Here is a 17,727-nt window from a genome sequence, read left to right on the forward strand (position 1 = left end):
TTCACTAGGTTATGTTGAATGTGTTGTTGCCTAAAGGTGAAGTTAAAGAAGGAGTATCTTTCATACTTTAAAGAGCATCACTCTTTAACAGGGACAAGATCCTTCTCTAGGTAGATTGTGTTGCATTTTTGACCTTTGTAAAATGGGTATAAAATTTTAAATTATGTATTTTTTACACAGATGCTTACAGAAGTTTTCATAAGGGTGCTTTTCCTGTGAAAATACGAAAATCCCCCAGTAGTTTTCAGAGCAAAGCTAGAGAATACATTTTCAGTGGAATACATACATATGCCAGATTTTTGGGTTATACACATAACCATGAATTTCATGTTTTATTAATCAGATGTAGATGCCTAAACTCACCTTCAGAAGATAAAGAAGAAAAACTAGACGAGGGTATTCTGCCTAAATGGCATGTTTGGAATTCTTACGTGTGGACATAAAATACTGTTTTTTTATAACTTTGTTTGTGCAGGAGTCCTGACTAAAGGCTAAAATGATCTTGGAAAGAACAAAGTGAAAGTTGAATGCAGATGGCCTACTTGTTCAGATTTTTCAGAGTACTCTAATCTTTTACTGTTCACTAACTGTGAGTTTTCAGAATGAAAACCTAGTAACAGAAGCAATGCTAATATAAGCTAAAAGTAAACAGGATTTTAAATATCAGTGGGGAAAAAATGATATGATGAGCTGTTCTTAAGATGCTGAGAAGGCAAAATGGATGGTTGAGGCTTATTTTTAAAAGGGGGGATGTGTCCTCGTCTATGCTTACTATAGAGGCATGTTCTATAAAGGCAGAATTCCCTTCAAAAAGCCTATACTCAAGAATGGTGCATTTAGACTTACTTTCTTTTAATTTGGTCTGAATTTCTTGACCTGTCCTTTATAATAGACATTCTCACAGTATTGTGGAAGAACTGCAAACTCTAGAACTGAGGTTTCTAAATTGCTCTCTCCTGCCCTGTAACATTCTTACTCAAAACACTTGGAGAAAGTGTTGTTCTGCTTATCAGGCAAAATACAAAAAAATGTAAAACCAAAGGTGTCACTCTGAACTGGTTGAATAGTTTTAAGGAAGAACGTTGCTTTTATAAGGCTGTCTCTTGCACTCAGAATTTGCTTGAGCTCAGTGTTGCAGCATGCACTTGGGAATTTTAGTAATGCCACGATGTCTGCAAAACATCTCATGCTAACTGAATGAAATCATTTGGCTGACATCTGTCTGTCTACTGGAATGTCCTCCACACTGTGCAAACATGTCTTTTTAGAGAAGACATTTAAGCGACTTTTAAAGCTTGCCCTTCACAGTGCCATTTTGTGTTGCATTGCTAGTTTGGGGGATTACTTTGGGTACACCTCTGAGTGCAATTAGTTCTTGGGCTGCCGTGCAGCCTTACTACGTAGAGCTTTGGGAAAGGGTGTGGAGTTCCCTGGTTGAATTGAGGGTAAGCCATGTACCTATCCAAAAACTGTTATGTTATCGTGGAGCTCACCTGCTACCTGTCTGGGAGTCAGCTGCTTTGACCAGCTGACTTTGACCAGCAGGTTTGGGACCTCTCAGGGGTGTGCTGTCAGATAGTTAATGTCCCTTGGCCAGATGCTTGGGGCAGGCTCGGTTTGGTTCATTACCATGTTGTCTCCAGCATGGCGGTCTCTTTCCCAGTCACGCACTGAAATGGCAAGCAGAGTCAATAAGACGTTAAGGCATCAGGCAGTCTGCATAATCAGATTGAAATGATTGAAAGCATGTTAGATTTTATTAACTCATCCTTTCAAAGCAATATAGGTGCTCTTTTGGAGCACAGTACTGTATAATAATAATGCAAATGAAAGTTCCGTGAACCATTTGGCCTACTGAACTGGCTAATTCAAGAAATTATGGTATGCAAGTCATAGATCAAATCATTGATAACCAATTCTGGTGGAAGCGGAAAATCCAGAAATAGTAGTCCAATCTGTTAATCGGGATGTTTTGAGGCAGTGCTGTAAGTACCAGCTACATAGATGGTTTGTTTGTCACAAAGCGTGCAAGTGGTGTTGATTAGAACAGAGTTTAAAAAAAAAAAAAATCACATAATGAGAAAGCATATTTTTAAGCACTGGGGAGAAAATGTGTTCTTGAGAGTTACACTGTTTTCTGGCAGAGACAGTCTGGCATGTTTGTAATCATTTTCACGTCTTACTCTGCAGATCCTTCCCCCAGTACCATAACAGCTGTTTAGCAAGGCATCTAAGCCTAATAAAGGCTTTTCTTTGGCGTTTCACATATAGGCTTGCCTTCTGATGACTTCTGTTTTGATGAGCTGTTGTAATTTATCTTGATGAAAGTACTTCTCTAGCAAAAGCTCAGAGAGATGCTTTTGCAATGCTGTCAAACTCAAAATGGTGGATTAAAGCAGGCCGTAAAATAGGAACTTTTTTCAGTAACTTGTTTATAGCGTACATATGACACAAATTATTAAAACAAGCAGATTTCCAGAATTGTAGAGGAATTTAAAAATGGAGTTTTTAAATTATGCATTAAATGCAAAGCAGTATAAACTTCAGAGCATAACCTGAGCTTTTTGTACTTTTTTGCAGGAAGAAGGTGGTGGACACTAATGCAATTGTTGATTTAAGATTTCTAAGTCAGCATGAGGCAGAAGTCAATATAGCTATGGTTTAATTTGTCTGTCTCCATTTCTTGAAACACTTCTTTCCTTTGACTCTTTCAAGCATACTTTTTTTGTTGTAGAATAGATAGCAAGTTTTAGAACTTTTATGTCTCTTCTTGTCTTGATTTTAATATAACACCCAAATCTTGCTTTGCTTTTGCAAGCTTTCTGAGTTAACTGAATCCTTAATTTTTAATCACAAGTCAGATTGACAAAAGCCCATTAGCCACTTACTGGACATCACTGGCAGTAAAACAAGTTTGTGCTGTAAGGGAGTAGGAGTCAACGATGTTGTTATGTGCAGCTTTGTTAAAAATTTCTATTGGACCTCTGCTTGATCAAATGTGAAAAGTAGCCTTGTCGGGCATGGTGTCACTGCTCGCTTTGCAGATGTCGAGTCATGTGGTGAGGCAGAGTGTCACTGCTTTGCGGCTCTGGTAGTTGCCAAGTCTGTGCTAGGGGATGTAGGGCACGTGGGGAACAGGTTCCTGCTCGGAGTTTAGTTTAGTCTGAGAGCTGGTAGACTAAGCTGGCATCTGCTGATCAAGCAAACCCAAACTTCCAGGGACTTCAGGAATAGTGCTACAGCTTTAGTCCTTTCCTATTAAAAAAAAAAGTTAACTTTTTAGTCTCTATTGTTTGACTTCACCTTTAATAAAATTTCATCACCAGAATGAATTCAATTAATTGAGGTGAAGGAAAAATAAATGTATTAAAGCCAACTGGTATCAAGTCCCTTCGCAGAACTAACTTAACGATGTACTCTGCTGTATGTAAACGCTTCCACATGTTCTCTGAGATGGTAACTAAACTAGTGAGATACTTAAGTACCAAATCCAAATATGTGCTGTGATGTGTCCTATACAAATGAAGCCTTGACTTCACCAAGCTATTGACACTCTTCAGTTGATCCATTTAAATGTGTACTGATTGACTTTTAAGGTGGATTCATTTTTATATCAGTCTATTATTAGATGGCTGGAGCTCTCTTCACTGTGCACTTAACAAGCGGCCTGAAAACAAGCATGTATCTATGGATGTATACATGCAAGGATAGGGAGTTCAGAAGGCAGATGTTAGTGCTTCTCTTCAAGTGGTCAATGCATTGTTGCAAAGTGCTAAAAGAGGACTTATCTTTTTTTGCATCATATACCTGTTGTTCATGTTCAGATTGACCTTGCAGGCTTGAACAATTTGTGAATAAATCTGTTGGTTGCTGTCCTCGTACATACAGTCTCTTTCTAGGAGAGGTGCTGCCCTTGTAATCTTCTGCAGAATCACCGCAATCCTCAGTTTGGCACAGGCATAGCAAACTCTTGCCTCTTTGTGGAGATACTGTTGCTTATCCTGTGTCTCTGAAATCTCAATCTAGCGGTTTGTGATGTGGACCAGAAAGAATACTCTGTATGAGCAGGTAGAAACAGCTGCTTTGGGCTTCTAGAACTGCAGCTGCTGTGATCTTCTAGTTACTTGTCTTGGTACTGCTTGAGCTCCTTCTCCATCAGAAAGTCCCAGTGCAAGCCTTTCTTGACAGGTGGCTGTGTAATGGTTAGGTTTTCGTTTTGAGAAGAGTTCTAGGGTTTGGTTTCAAGATGTGGCTTCTGTAAAAGCTTCTGGTTTTGACATTAGTCCTTTCTCCTCCAATGTTAAACTACTCTGAAGTCCAGAGGAATCTTCAGTTCGGTTCCCTAGGGGTGAAGATCAGGAATTAGTTTCAGTTAAATGATTTCTCAGTTTTCTGAGGAATCATTCTGTCATTTGGAAATAGAAGTGAAGTTTTCATTTCATCGTTGAAATGATGTCTTCTGGTAGAAGGGAGGTTCCTGCCTGCGGGAATAATATACTGAAAATTGGAGCATAAATTGTGAAATACTCATATTTTGTTTGTCGTCACTGGGCAAAACCACCCTGACAGAGCTTGACTAGATATACAGCATCTTTGGTTTTCAGACTGTTTTTCTGATTGGGTCTGCAAAGGTAAAGGCTTTTAATATTTAAAACTGTAGGCAGATTACAGGGAATGGCTGCTGATAGTGCTTTAAAATATTTAGTCATATCCAGCTTGCATAAGTACAATATAAAATCCATTTTCATGGAGAGATCTTTGCATTTTAAGCTTACTCCATCAAAATATTCAGGTAGTTGGGGTTTTTTGTTTGGGCCTTATGTAAAAGGTCAGAAGGCTTTCTTCCTTTTTGAAAGACTAACGGTGTAAGCCAAGGCAAAGCGTAGGTAGCTTCAGGCACACACTGTTTTCTAAAGGCTTGTAAAGGCTTTCCTCATAAGTAATTTCATTTGATTCTCTCTGCTGTGCAAAAAGTGAATTGAAAGAATTCTCGTCCCTTCGGTTAATTTAAACTAGATGGTTAGCTTAAGAGGGGTTATACCACTTTATTTTGAGCTAATTCTGCCTTACTTGTGAAAGCAAGCTCAAAAATCCCCCAAAACTTCTGCGATCCAAATTCTAGCACTGCCAGTTTCGTTTCTATTTAAATGTAAAGCACTGAGCAGCTGAGAAATGTGGTGGTTGAGGGATTAAGCTCCAAGAAATAGACAGAGATGGCAGGCTCTCCTCTGGGTTCTGTCAGCCTCAAGCACTAGAAGCATAGATGAATCGTTTTTAGTTAACAGCTATGAAAGCAATGGCTCAGAGTTTTCATGCTTTAGCTAAGTGCCTGTTTTGTTGCAGGGCAAGCTGGTCAGAATCTGATTTATGCATGTGAGACTTTGCTGCAGTTTGTTTTTCTCCAAAGGTCTATTGATTTTGTAGCCTAACAGAAGCAAAAGCAACTGAAGCTAGATAGGGAAGAACCTCGTGTATTAGCAGACTCTCCTTTAATGACGTTTCAGACCATTTTACTGTTGGCATTGAAGGTATAAAATAAAAATACTTTGCTGCTTGTATTTGATTATCAAACCTGAATATTTCTTGAAACGTACTGTTCGTGTGTTGAGATGATAAAAGAACGATGTTACATATAAAATTTTGCCTTTGTATCTGTAAAGGATTTCTCTGAAGTGCTATGTAATTACATACTAATATACATTTTTATGAATCGGCTAATGTTTTTTTTTTCCTGTATTTGTGTTGTTTTCAGAATACACAGATGATAATGCCCTGATTCCGAAGAACTCTTCGGTAATTGTTAGAAGAATCCCTATTGGAGGAGTTAAAGCTACCAGCAAAACATATGTTATGTAAGTATCCATAAAGCATTGTATTCTTTGTGAGGGGTTTCAGTGTGTTAACTTTTTCTATTTCTATTAGTTTACAGAGGCATTCAGGTTCTATCTTTCTTGTTAAAGCTGCTGTTAGTTTTTGTTGTAATGGGGTAGATTTTAATGTATCTGTCCCAAAGTAGGCTTAGGTTTTTGGGCCTACTGGGACATGGGATTCAAACTCCCAGCTATGGTAACTTTTAAGATGATTCTGTTGTTTGTTCTTGGGGTTGATTTTTCTGAGGCCCGAGTAATGATCTCTTTCTTCTACATGGAGAGATTCCTTATTGTGTTTGCTTTTATTGCTTGTATAGTAAAGACACATCCATTGCAGTGTAAACTTATAATTTATTACTGTCTCAGAAGAGTCTGATTCCCAGTACTTGACTATTTCTTGCACTTGGGGGTGGGTGGGATATGACAGTTATTCTTAAGCTCCAAATCTGGGGTTTTTGCATACTAGCTATAGAGGAAGGACCAAGGGTTGCCAGGTGGCGAGCCATGCAAAGAAGTTTCATTCATAAGTGACTCCTGTCAATTTCCTGAAGACAATGTCCATTTCAGACAAGAGAAAAAGAACAATATCCTCAAGTGCATTGCCTTTTGTGCAAATGTGGTAAAGGAACAGTTAATCCATTCCAAATTTGAAACTGATTAAGCAGTTTAGCACATTACCAAATGTTACTAGTTATCTTTCTTTTTTTCCCCTAAGCTGATACCTGTGCTCCAGGTTTTAATTCCGTATTCCTAAGATTTATGGAGGACAGAGAATCAGATGTACTGATTAAAGATATCCAAATGCAGTCCCAACTACAGGATTATTGCTATCACTTATGTATTCATACGGTCCAGTTCTATGTCAGCTACATTAGCATTGTTTGAATGGTCATGTTTTCCAGGCTTCTTAAAGATCTGCCTCTCTACCACAATTAGTAGATATTATTAGTGTTTGGTTTTGCCATGTCTTTCTCATGCTGATTCTCAATAAATAAAGCATACTGATGAGTTACAGTGTGTATCCAACAAACAGTACAGCAGCATCCTGGTACTCATGAAGCATTTGCAAGCAAAAAACCATGAATTTATGTGGCTCTGTGTGTAAACTTGAGGCATATTACTGCAGTAGTTGCTGCATTGCTTTCAGGCACACCCTAGTAATTCTGGACACTGCAGCGTTGTGCTTACAAACATGGCCTTGATTTGGGGGTTCATTTCAGTATGTATCTTAGTGCTGCCTTGTCAGTGCATCCTCTGTTTCTGGTTGGATGGCACCCTCTTCTGGTATTGCTGCCCTAAAATGAGAGTATAGATGCTGCTAGCATCAAAGATCAAATAAATACCTATATGCAGGGATAAGCAAAGAATGGCACTGCTGTTCTAATGTTGAAAATTAACCAGACAGGTTAGCTTTCTATTCCTGTAGCTGGAAACATTGTAGAAACAACTGGTAGAGTGGTTAATGTTTGGGAATTATAACTGTACGCTGTAATGGTGGGGAGGCCTTCAAAAATGCTTTACTGGCCTTGTAGTATGTTCTTTAGGATAGATGTATGAAGAAACCATTGTGTGGTAATCTAAAGTATTTCCTTGTACTTCCTCATCTTCAGGAGGTACGTGGCTGTAATTGAGAGCCTGGTGGCGTTCTAATAGTGGCAGGAAGCACGAGCCTTTCTAGTTGTACATAAATTCCACAGCAGCCTTTGAATTGCCTCTGCTCATGGGACACTTTGGATGATGTATGAATTGTTTGTTAAGTATATCAGTGGTTGCATGTCTGATTCACAATGAGTAGCATGCAGATACAGATCAATGAGTATGTGGAATCTCAGCAAGTTTTCAAATGTAATAAATATTTCCTAAAATACTGTAGCATTTTCAAGATGCTCTTAAATCAAATTCTGGCAATTAAGACCTTTTTTTTTGTCACAGGACTCCTAAATCGCACAAAATCCTAGAAACTGCTTTCAGGTGACATTTCTACTACTATTTTTAGTCAATATAGCATATGTAACACATTTAGTATTTCGGCACTTTCATGGCTAAATCTAGTAGATAACTGAACACAGTGCTTGGGCTTCCACAAAGAGACACAGTTCTAAAGACTACGCTGCTGACATTTTTATGTTACTCCTTTGTCAGAGAACTGATTTTTCTCACTTAAGTAAACTTGCACTTCAAAGTGTCTAGACTTATCACTGTTCTTTCTTAGAAATAAAAGTACTTTTATCTGGTACCTATTTGTAAGACTAAGGGTATACAGATTGGCTAAAGCTACCTTCATATTTAGGTTGTTGATTATTTAAGAACACAAAACTGTAGTACAGACTTAATGCTTTTGATACTTTGATACTTTTGGATACTCTACTTTTGATAGCAGAGCCTAAATACCTGAGGACTTCCTCTTGCACTGTTGTGTTCTTAACTGTAAGTCTTAGAATAATTTGTGACAAACAAGAAATGTGACTTTGGGGGTTTTTTAGTTGCACTGAATGCACCAAGAGAGAACAATTTTATGTATACAAATAAATTTCCACATTCACTAGACTATCAGAACATAATGTTTTGGTGTTTAGGTCTTACAGTGTGTTTTTAATGCTTTATGTTGGGTACATGTGCTATATTTTAAATTCTGATCACTTCTGTTTCTTCTTCTAGAAGTCGAACTGAGCCAGTGAGTGGAACATCAAAAGCAGTATGTAAAAACACAATCTCACACTTTTTTCTACACACTGCACTTAATTCTAAACAATGTAGCCTTTTAATAATTTTCCAAACATTAATTTAATATATTTTTCTAGTGAAACATAGTATATGTTGTAAATACAATGTATTTGATTCAGCATAGTAAAAACTGAGTAATGCTATCATTTGCAGAGTTCTAATGTGAATATTGGTATTTGTGCCTAGTAATGCATTGTATTTCATATTGAATATGCTAGAATATTTCCTGTATGACTTTGTGTTGTACAGATAATGTATGATCATTTTTAGATCATGTAGGTTCAAGGTTTGCTCAGTTGAACACGGTGCCATGTTCTACATCTGTCTGTCTATAGCTAGTGATATGTATGTTTGTATAGGTTGTTGTGTGCTTTTTGTTTCTTGCAATAAAAATTGTTTGGAGTGTATTTTTTGCCATTTTCACATTGTATCACTTAGCTTTTGTTTTTAAATACTTTTTTTGCCTAATGGTTTTTGAAAATGTTATCAAAAACCACTGAGAAACCATTATTGTTAAACTTGGTACTGTTTCTTACTTTCAACTTGGGGGTTCAAACAAATACCAAAACCAACATATCCCATATGTTTTGAGGACAGTTCTGTGCAGCTAAATGATTCCTTTTTGTGTCCTTAAATACTTGGGTATTTGTTCCTAAAACTGTATAATTGAAGTGATATTGTTTGGGCCCCTCTGAGTGCATAAATGTCTTTAATAGATTGCCATGAATTTAAATATCGTTGCTATACAAAGTGGTATTCTAAAGTTCTGCATTTGATCCTTCCACTTTATCTGCTGAAGCAGTTTAGTTTAATAGTTCCTCTGCAAATGAAAATACCTAAAACCCAGTGTACAAATTTTGGCACAAGGTCAGAGCCTGGTGCATTTATGGGTAAAATTCCTGTTATTTTTCTTAACTTCTGCCTGCAGTACATTTTTGGATCTGGGTGACTTCAGAGTTGGATGCTGCTTTAATTTCCCAAAGGTTAAGCCTTTCTTTAGTATACCACCACTTTGAATTTACACTTGGAAAAGGGGCAGCATTTTTCTTCAGGCTTGAAAACCCTGTCGTTCTGCTGCTAGAATATAAATAAGTAACACAAGGAAATACTTGACTGGTGATGGTCTAGATCTTGATTTGGCACTTGGGTCGAATAATATGTGTAACTATGCATTTCCAAATAGTCCTTATAGTATAAAAATTACTATTTGGTGTTTTTTATTTTCCATCTTTATTTTAAGTATAACTGCTTTTTCTTCACTAGAATGGTGTGAGGCATTACACTAACCCTGGATCATTGGATCTGATGACTTGATAAGCTGTTAGGATAACTTAATCTAGAAATTCATGAACTCTGGGTCTGTGTTCTGTGAAGAATACAGCCTCTGATTCTTGGGAATGGTATACAACCAACTTAAAATTGAAAACTTTTTGTGTGTAGGTCTAAAAACACTAAGTCTAAATCTGCATCCGTAATTATATTGCTGATTGATTTGAATTCCTTTTTGGACATGAATGCCTCTCATTGTGAGTTTGAGTTAGTTTTACTGGCCCAGTGACCCTAGTAGTTAATGTAATGCATTTATGTAAACCACATTTATAGTACTTGATCTAATTCAGATGGGTTTTTATTTCTTGAAAACAGTTATTTTTCTTTTTGTTTACTAGCATGTGTATAAACACAAATCACATGTTTCATAAATAAAGTTAACATTCTTTTAGCCTCGTGTGTTCCCTGGCATGTCTGTATTGCATTTCTAAGTAGCATCTTACCATAAGCTAACATAGATGTCTTAAAAAAGAAAGAAAAAAAAAAAAGGAAAAATAAATCCTGGAGCGGGAGGGAAGACTTGACTTAGTTAGAACTAATTAAAGTAAATGGAAGGCAAAGCAAAAACATTCCCCTCCTGTTTGCTCTGACTGTACCTGGTTTGGGTTGTGGGTAGCCATAGGGAGGGTGGAAGTCTTGCATCTCTCTTTACAAGTCCTCTGTCTATCTCTCACTGTATAAACCCTGCAGTTTCAGGTGCGTCTGGTGTTGGAGACACAATTAGTTTTATTCTTAAAGCAAACTCAAGCCTTGGCCTAAAGTGTGGGATTTTTGTTTGTGTGGTTTTTTTTTAAATACACATTTCTGTATGTATCTCACAGCAGAACCTGGATCTTAGTGTGGAAGGAATAAATCGCTGGAAAGTTTGCCAATTATTGTTGGAACAGTAAAGCAGCAAAATTAAAATCAGTTAATTTTTTTTTTTTTAAAAAAAGATTGCACAGAAGCTTATACTTTGAATATTTCTTCATTTTCTTGCTCTTATGTTACACTTCCAAATCTGTGCTGCTGTCCTACTGTTACTACAGCCAAATCAGAAAAGGGGATTCTTTTTGGTTTAGTATTACCATTTCAGTAGCTGCAAGGATCTCGTGTTGGTATTTGTCCTTAGAGGCTGCAGAAATGCAGAGTCGTGCCCATTGTTTTAGCGCCATCAAGCACAACTGTCATCCTTCCTGGCTAAACTTCTAGTTTAGCCAAGCTATCGGGTTTTGGGAAACCACTTTAAACGTAGTACTCCAGCAGTGAGATTAGACTTTTCCTCCTATTTTCTGTCAACTTCCTTTGTGATGGTTTCTGTTTAGTCTCCTGTTTGAAATGGGAGCTAATACTTTGACTGTCAATTCTGGGATTTTGGGTTGGGGGTTTTGGGTTTCTTTCCCCAATTCTTTTGCAGTATTATCTTAGAGTTGTATACAAGTTTCATGGAGATGTTGTTTCTGCTTGACTGATTTGAGGTACTGGCAGGAAATACTTCAGTAGAAATTTAAAGGGAAAAAAAAGACAAAAGAATGTAGGATTATTGGAAGATGGCCATTGGGCAAACGTACTAAATAGTACATTAATTATCTACTTGCTACTTTTGATAACTGTTTAGTAGAAAGGAGTGCTATCGCCTCCTTTAAGAAATTAGACTGTTGCCTGCAGGCCATGTAATAACTGTTTCCTAAAAAAATACAAGAGCCAATTAATAGTTTATTAACTGTTATGTTTCAGTTATCGGTCAGTACTAGGTGGTTTAACGCTAGACTCCAGTAGAGAGCTTTCCTAATTTCGTGTTTGCTACTGAAAAACCACAAAACGATAGTGGTTGTGCCTGCCCTGAGAGAACATAGGCCTGTTTTTCCACATGTTAAAAAGAGTGGCATATGGAGCATGACACTGCAAAATGCTTGATCAGACTTCCTTTTTAACATTACTAGGTACAAAATGTTCTGAAAAGAAGGAAAGTTGAATCTTCTGGTAAAATTTGCAACAGAAAGAAGGTTTCTCTTTCCAGATTGGGGTGTTCCTCTCCAAAGGCACATTTTCAATAACTTTTTAGTTTAGCAATACAGTAATGTTGTATGTGCTTTCCTGAACATACAGAGAAGGAATGATTAACTGGAGTGAGGAATCGTCTCCTGCATGTAGATATTTTTGCCCCAGACTCTGCTAAAGCTAATCCCTTGAATTCTTCCACTGCATTAGGTAATGAAGGACAAGTTCTTTTTCCATTAAAGAATTTTAATCTCTCTTCTGATCAATTTAGTGACCTCTTGAGGAGAGCTTTTCTAAATTTTTGAGCAACTTAAGACATAATAACCATGATTCAGGTGTCTTTCTGATGATGTTTTACTAGTGTAAGCTTAATTGCTGCTTGTGGCATAATATAATTCAATATACTGGAAAAGGAACAAGATACGAGTTACCCTTTTTACTTGTGGAAAAACTGCACTTCGGTATTAGTTCTCAATAAACACGGAAGTCTGTCTCTAGCTAGTGGCCTAGGGAGTTCACTCCTGCAAGCTGTTCCAGTAGGTAGCTGGGAGGGAGGAGTGTTGTTGCAATGGATTAAAAAAATCACGAAGTTGTGCTCTGAATCCATGTTTTCATCATAAAGACTATGCTTTACACTTTCTTGCTTTTGTTTGTTTAGTACTAGGCTGCTATTAAAAACTGCTTTTGGATAGCAAGGAAACAGTTACTAAATTCTCACACTTGCCAAACTAATTTGGATAGTATGGCCTGTGGTCTAAGAAGAAAATCATCAATAAATCAGTTTTCTTAGTTTTTATAGGCTACTCCATCATGATAAACACATTTTATTTAAATAATTTAAGCAGTTGTTTTTTTTCTAGATGAAGTGGTGGGTTACTTTTATGGCTGATGTTTTAGACTGGTGTTTTTATGTGGGTTTTGTGGGGTATGGTGAGTTTGGCATTTTTAAACTTATTGACAAGAGGGACAGAGTTCATGTTTAAGGGCAGATATGCCTGTGCCTCTGACAGGCAACTACTGTGTTCATAAAAGCATGACCATGTGCATTTATAAATCATGTAATTTACAAAATACACTGAAAATAAGTTTCCTGTAATGATGCTTCCTTCTCAGAGAAACTTAAATATATTTTTCTTTCAATCTGTTTTAGCTGAGAATTGACAACTTCCTTACCCCTTTGACTTTTAAGCACTTGTGAACATTTGAGAAGGGTCCCTCTCTGAGATATTCTGGAGCAATAAGTTGATCTCAGGAGGTTATTTTAGTTTCTTCTTATTAACCACATAGGCACTCTCTTAAGCTACCATAGATTTGGGCTTTGTTTTGAATAAATACAAATTGTACTCGGTGACACTCAGAGGATATAGTGCAGACTTTCAGACTAGGGTAGAGGTTAACTATTGCTATGTTTTGACTGTAGAACTTGAATATGTGTTTAATTTTTTGTGAACAGATTGATGACTCTTCTGCATCTATTTCTCTGGCCCAGCTTACTAAGGTATATATATATTCTTGTCAAATACTTTAAAAAAAAAAGTGTTTGCTTCATATTTTTAAATTTATACTGTGATCTATAGCTGGATAACTGTTGTAATTTGAACAAAATTTTAAAATATTTTTTAATAATTTAAAGTATTTATTTTAACTTTAAATGTGTGTATATTTTGATACTATCCTGTAAAGAGTAGTTCCCAGTTTGGGAAGATAGAAGGGGAGTACCTTATCAGCCTCAACATAATGTTGCAGTATTACTCATCTTCAAGACACAAAGAAGAAGCTCTTCAGAAGCTGTTTACCGTTTTTTCATACGTTTCGTTAATTTTGCGTTGGAAACTTAACACAATTTTGCAGAAGAATTTAATTGGCTGTAAGTTATGGACATTCCAGGGGGGGTTGCAACAGCCAAAATAGAAGCTTTTTTTGTAACATGGACAATTGCATGGCTATTTTTGAATTTCTAGACATTACAGTTACAGATCCATTCTTTGAATGCTGCACAATTTCATAAATTGTAGTATATATACAGTGGACGACATGATCTAATTTGTTTGAACGCAGACTGTGTAAATTGTGTAAATGTACCTAATTGTTTATAGGAATATACCAATGTGTATGTGTGGCATATTAGCAGATGTGACCTTCTGAAACTGTTGTAATGCCATGTTTTGCTATGAACTGCTTGCATTTTTTGCTAAACATTGTGTAACTTTGTCTGGGAAAGCACTAGTGATTGCACTTTGTGAAAAGGCATAGTGCTAGCCAATTAAATTTCTAGTCTTTAAAGTTACAAAGATTAGAGAAGGCAGGACCTAATGCAGAGTAGCTAGTTCTTTCTTCTGAAAATAAAGGCTGGAGTTCATTTCTGAGAAAGAGAAATCTCTGCCCACTGATAACTTCTTCCCTCTCTCACTGCAGAAATTAAATTGTGTACTCTTGGGGGGTGGAAAAAATGGTTTGGAAGGTAGCCACCAAAAGAAATTGGTCTCCATTAGTGCTGTCCCTAAACGTGTCCTTGGTTCTGTAAACTCGTGAAGTTTTACTCTAAAATGTGAAAAACTGTCCAAGGTGGTGTACACATTTAAGCTTTCAAGAAAATTTAAGCATTTCAGAAAAAATACAGGAACATAACATAAAGCAGCTCAAAACTGTTACTTACTCTAACCTCTTTAGTGCAGACTGGCTTAGCATGGAGGCAATGTGTTAACAGTTTTCTGGTTTATTATTACTATGTATTAAATGCCATATTTGAATTTTGGTCTATTCCTACTAATGTTTTGTGGGTTTTGGATGTGTTTTGTAAACCGTTTGGGTTCAAACAAATTAGTCAAGTATCTGTAAAGTTTTCTGTAAATGTTAATGGAAATGATTTCTTAGCTGTCAATCTGGATTATGTTACTGTTGAGAAAAAACTGTGTATATGAAACAACCATTTAATAAAATGTTGAAACTAGTTGGTTGCTTTTGTGAATGAATGCATATAAAAACAAAAACACGAGTGGTTGATCTGAATGATAGGTGCTTGAAGGTCCAAATCATTTACAGTCACTCCCTTAGACCCTGCTTGTATCTGGACTAGTGTATAATAAAAACATTTTAACAAATACTACTTAAAAAATCAGCTGGCTTCAATAATTTGAAGATCTAGTTTGCATAAGGTTTATATTACAATTTGTATGTTAAAAGGACACAGTCAACTGTAAAAAAAAAAAAAGAAAAATGCAGGTTTTGCTTACTGTAGTTAAATCACAATATGAAGAAGCTAGTAGGGGGCAACAGGCAGTTTGCTCTGCCAACAGCACATGGTAAAAAATGGTTTGTCTTGCTGAGGGATTGTAAAAAGCTTGATTCCGTTTAATGCTTCTGTGTCAGAAGCTGGATTTCAGCAAGCAAGAACAACTTCCCTGGCTCTTAAGTTGTGTGTCCTTTTAATGCTGCAAAATGTAAATAATGATAGTTACGTACGTATTTCTCAATTAAATGTACAGTGGATATCTTTTCCTTCAAATAGTCTGGAGCTTAAAAATCAGTTTAAAAATACTGGATAGTATTATTTTTTTCTTCACGTAGCTTCAGTCCGCTTTGAAGAAAATTGGATTGGTTACACAAGTCTTTATGTAAGGTACAAACAGAGCCTAAGGTTTTGAGTGCCCAAGAATGCTCTTTTCAAGTAGGTTAACAGGCACATAAACATCATGTAATGGCGTAAGGACTCCCCAGAACATCTTCAGGACAAATATATTTTAAATAAGCAGCTGTTTTCATGCAACCTCAGCTAGTGTTGTGCTGCTCTTTACAGGATTGGATGAGTGGTGTTGTCTTTGGCTGTGTGGGCTTAAATGTGTTTCTAATGTGTGTGTCAAATAATTACCTGTTAAACAGACTGCCAATCTGGCTGAAGCCAATGCTTCCGAAGAAGATAAAATAAAAGCTATGATGACACAGTCTGGCCATGAATATGATCCAATCAAGTAAGTGTTGATAATGTCAAATCTGTTCTTTGAAGATTATCAAGAAATTGAAGAGATGTTTGTTTTAACAAGAGACACACATGCATACCTTTTTCTCTTTTTCCCCCAAAACTTCTAGTTACATGAAGAAACCCTTGGGTCCACCTCCACCATCATACACGTGCTTTCGTTGCGGAAAACCTGGCCACTATATAAAGAACTGCCCAACAAATGGGGTAAGATTATGGGGAACTTCTGGTATTGGTTAGTTTTTAATTTTTTTTCACCCTGGCAGGTACTTAACAAATACATGAATGTTCATATTAGGAGTTGTTCCTCTTGGGGTGAAATACAGAGGGGAGTGTTGCAAAGCCCTTCAAATTCAAGGGAAACCTGGAATTTTAAATGCAAAATCTTCTTTTTTTTCTAGGTCATGGGCATTAAACATGTCTAGATCTTTCCCTGTGAGCTTTCATATATATATTGATATATTTCAGTATTCTTAGAATTTTTTCTCTCCTTTTAACTCTTTTTTATGACAGTTCACAGTTTTTAATGTTTCATATAAAAAGATGATGTTTCTGTTGACCCCATCTATTGAATATTTGCATGTTTTAGTTACACAAGTCTTGAGTATAAATTGCTATTTAATATTAGTCACTGAATGTATAGGCATGAGATACGAATTTAACCTTGGTATGTAGATGGTGAATATAAGTTTCTCCAGCGAGTGATTGAGATCACTGAATTAAGCTCTCGCTCTGAATTGTGCTTTGGAGGAGCAGCAAGTTTGTGCCTCTCCTCTGTGTAGAGGTGAGCTAAGGGATATTTCACCCGTAAGGAACCTGAAGTGAAGCCAAAGAATGTCTTTTGAATTCAAAACACTGCTCAAGTCTGTGGAACATCCTGGCTTTATTCATTTAGGGAAATAAGTATTTTAGTCGAGCAATCCAAGCAGCCCTTACACTAGGTAAAAGGAGAGGATTAAAGGGTTTTGCTATTGAAAATAATCACTGAAATCTCATTTTAAGTGTGGGTTTTAAAATGAGCTACATCTGCATTTCTTTTCTTAACAGGACAAAAATTTTGAGTCTGTTCCCAGAATTAAAAAGAGCACAGGAATTCCAAGGAGTTTCATGATGGAGGTGAAAGATCCCAATACAAAGGGTGCTATGCTGACAAACACTGGAAAATATGCGATACCAACTATTGATGCGTAAGTATGGAATTAATCGGACTGACCGAAAAGTAAACCAAGAGAAACCATGTGTAAATGCCTGAGTAGAAATGCAACCAAGTTGGCCAGCGTCCATAATTACAGGAGAGGAAGCTTTGTCATCGTATCTCAACCTTAAAATCTGTGATGCTTTCTAATGTTAAAAAAGGATGGTCTTATTGTTCATACCCCTGGAAGTTGGTTAAACTTGTGGTGTGCTAAGAATCTGTATTTCTGCAAAACATTTCGGTAGTGTTTGTAGTTGGAGTCATTCTCCTTGAAAGCTCATTTTGCTTCTGTTTTATTTTTCGAAGGCTTCTTGCAAAATTTAACAAATAGCTGCTGGACTGAGATTTTTATCAGATCTCATGTGTGAAACCTGACTGAATTTTCCCTGTTGCTATAGACTAAGAAAATAATACTGTGTATTGAGAACAGTGGCTGTTTAAAATGCACTTGGTAGCACTTCTGTTTTTCCTATCGTGGATCTCCTTTTGTAGAAGCTGTAACATAAGTCTTCTTTCATTTATAAAATGTAATTACTCAGAGACTAGCTTTATCCTGAGCCTGCAATTTACATTTACCCTCTGGCAAAGGAGAGATGGGATTCATTTCACCTGGTTTCTAGCTGTCAAAAAAATATTTTTCTAGTCTGAGCTAA

General features: G+C 36.7%; 1 protein-coding gene across 1 annotated transcript in view; it reads left to right on the top strand.

Moving 5' to 3' along the window:
- Nucleotides 1–17,727, top strand: part of RBBP6 (RB binding protein 6, ubiquitin ligase) — a 31,191-nt gene that overhangs the window by 2,005 nt on the left and 11,459 nt on the right. Inside the window, exons 2-7 of the mRNA XM_074158574.1 lie at nucleotides 5,753–5,852; nucleotides 8,529–8,565; nucleotides 13,357–13,401; nucleotides 15,783–15,871; nucleotides 15,990–16,086; nucleotides 16,927–17,066. Coding sequence (XP_074014675.1) covers nucleotides 5,753–5,852; nucleotides 8,529–8,565; nucleotides 13,357–13,401; nucleotides 15,783–15,871; nucleotides 15,990–16,086; nucleotides 16,927–17,066 — 508 coding nt within the window. The remainder of the gene's footprint in view (nucleotides 1–5,752; nucleotides 5,853–8,528; nucleotides 8,566–13,356; nucleotides 13,402–15,782; nucleotides 15,872–15,989; nucleotides 16,087–16,926; nucleotides 17,067–17,727) is intronic.

This window comes from Numenius arquata, chromosome 14 (genome assembly GCF_964106895.1).
Source record: "Numenius arquata chromosome 14, bNumArq3.hap1.1, whole genome shotgun sequence".
NCBI classification, from domain to species: domain Eukaryota; kingdom Metazoa; phylum Chordata; class Aves; order Charadriiformes; family Scolopacidae; genus Numenius; species Numenius arquata.